Here is a 1,255-nt window from a genome sequence, read left to right on the forward strand (position 1 = left end):
AAAAAAAAAAAAAAAAAAAAAAAAAAAAAAGAAAAGAAAAGAAAAAGAAAAGAAAAGAAAAAGAGACGGGCTCTTTAAAACTCTGAACTCTTGAACTCCTGGGCTCAAGCGATCCTCCCGCCTCAGCTTCCCAAAATGCTGGGATAACAGGTGCAAGCCACCTCTCCTGGCCCTATGATTGCTATTTAACAGAGAAATGTAAAGGAGCCTCAAAGAGGGAAAGTGATTTGCCCAGGGTGACACAGCGGAGAAACGAGGGAAGCTAGCATTGAAGGGCTTCGGAGTGGAGGAGTATTGGGGGAGGGGGGCAGACTCCTGAGACTTTTCTTTTTTCTTTTTTTTCTTTTTTTTTTTAAATTGAGACAGTCTCACTCTGTGCCCCAGGCTGGAGTGCAGTGGCGAGATCTGGGATCACTGCAACCTCCGCCTCCCGGGTTCAAGCGACTCTCATGCCTCAGCCTCCTGAGTATCGGGGACTACAGGCGGGCGCCACCGCCCCCGGGTAACTTTTTTTGTATTTTTAGTATAGACAGGGTTTCACCATGTTGGCCAGGCTTGACTCCTAGAACCTTTCAACCATGGCAGTCTGGGACCTGAGCGGCCACCTCCAAAGCTTGTTTCCCCACGTCACCTCCCTGTACTCACTACTTTTGGCTCTGAAAGTGTAACTCGGAGGGGGCTCCCAGGTCCCCAAGAGGCTCCCACGAGCAGTTCAAGTCGCCCAAGGGTCCAACTCCGTAGCACTGCAGTGGCCCGGCGCTGTCTGGAGAGGGAGTCAGAGGGTCTCAGGAAAGGGGGTCGAATCCCCCACTTCCGCCTGCACACCCCAGAACTTGGACTTCTGACAATTGCAAGGTGGGGGGCTTAGGGAAATGAGCAGCAGGAAGCCTCCCCAGGCTCCGTGCAACCCCCCTCCCCTTTCCCTGTGCTCGCCACATCCTGTTAACCACCCGGAGAGCTCCCCCACCCCGCCCCGGGGCTCCGGTTCGACCTTGCTGCCGCCCATTCCCCAGTGTCGCCGGGTCCCTGCCCCGGGGGAGCCGAGTGGCGCCTGCACCTCTGCCTTTCGCTCCGCAAACGCGTGGCTTATCCTAGAGCATTGGCGCCTTCGCGGGGAGAGCAGCGGCAGCACCCGGTACACGAGCTCCCTCCGGCACTCACCCTGGGGACGCGTCCGCTGGAAAAGCACCCACAGCAGAGGCAGCAGCGCCAGCTTGGGCAGCGGCCACGGCCAGAAAGGGGCGCCCCTGCCTCC

At 57.0% G+C, this 1,255-nt stretch overlaps 1 protein-coding gene across 1 annotated transcript in view; it reads right to left on the reverse strand.

The window, feature by feature from the left end:
• IL27RA (interleukin 27 receptor, alpha) overlaps nucleotides 1-1,255 on the reverse strand; it is a 38,737-nt gene that overhangs the window by 29,833 nt on the left and 7,649 nt on the right. Inside the window, exons 2-4 of the mRNA XM_011981814.1 lie at nucleotides 1,158-1,251; nucleotides 646-759; nucleotides 255-276 (exon numbers count right to left, since the gene is read on the reverse strand). Coding sequence (XP_011837204.1) covers nucleotides 255-276; nucleotides 646-759; nucleotides 1,158-1,251 — 230 coding nt within the window. The remainder of the gene's footprint in view (nucleotides 1-254; nucleotides 277-645; nucleotides 760-1,157; nucleotides 1,252-1,255) is intronic.

Source organism: Mandrillus leucophaeus, unplaced genomic scaffold (assembly GCF_000951045.1).
Source record: "Mandrillus leucophaeus isolate KB7577 unplaced genomic scaffold, Mleu.le_1.0 Scaffold230, whole genome shotgun sequence".
Classification (NCBI taxonomy): domain Eukaryota; kingdom Metazoa; phylum Chordata; class Mammalia; order Primates; family Cercopithecidae; genus Mandrillus; species Mandrillus leucophaeus.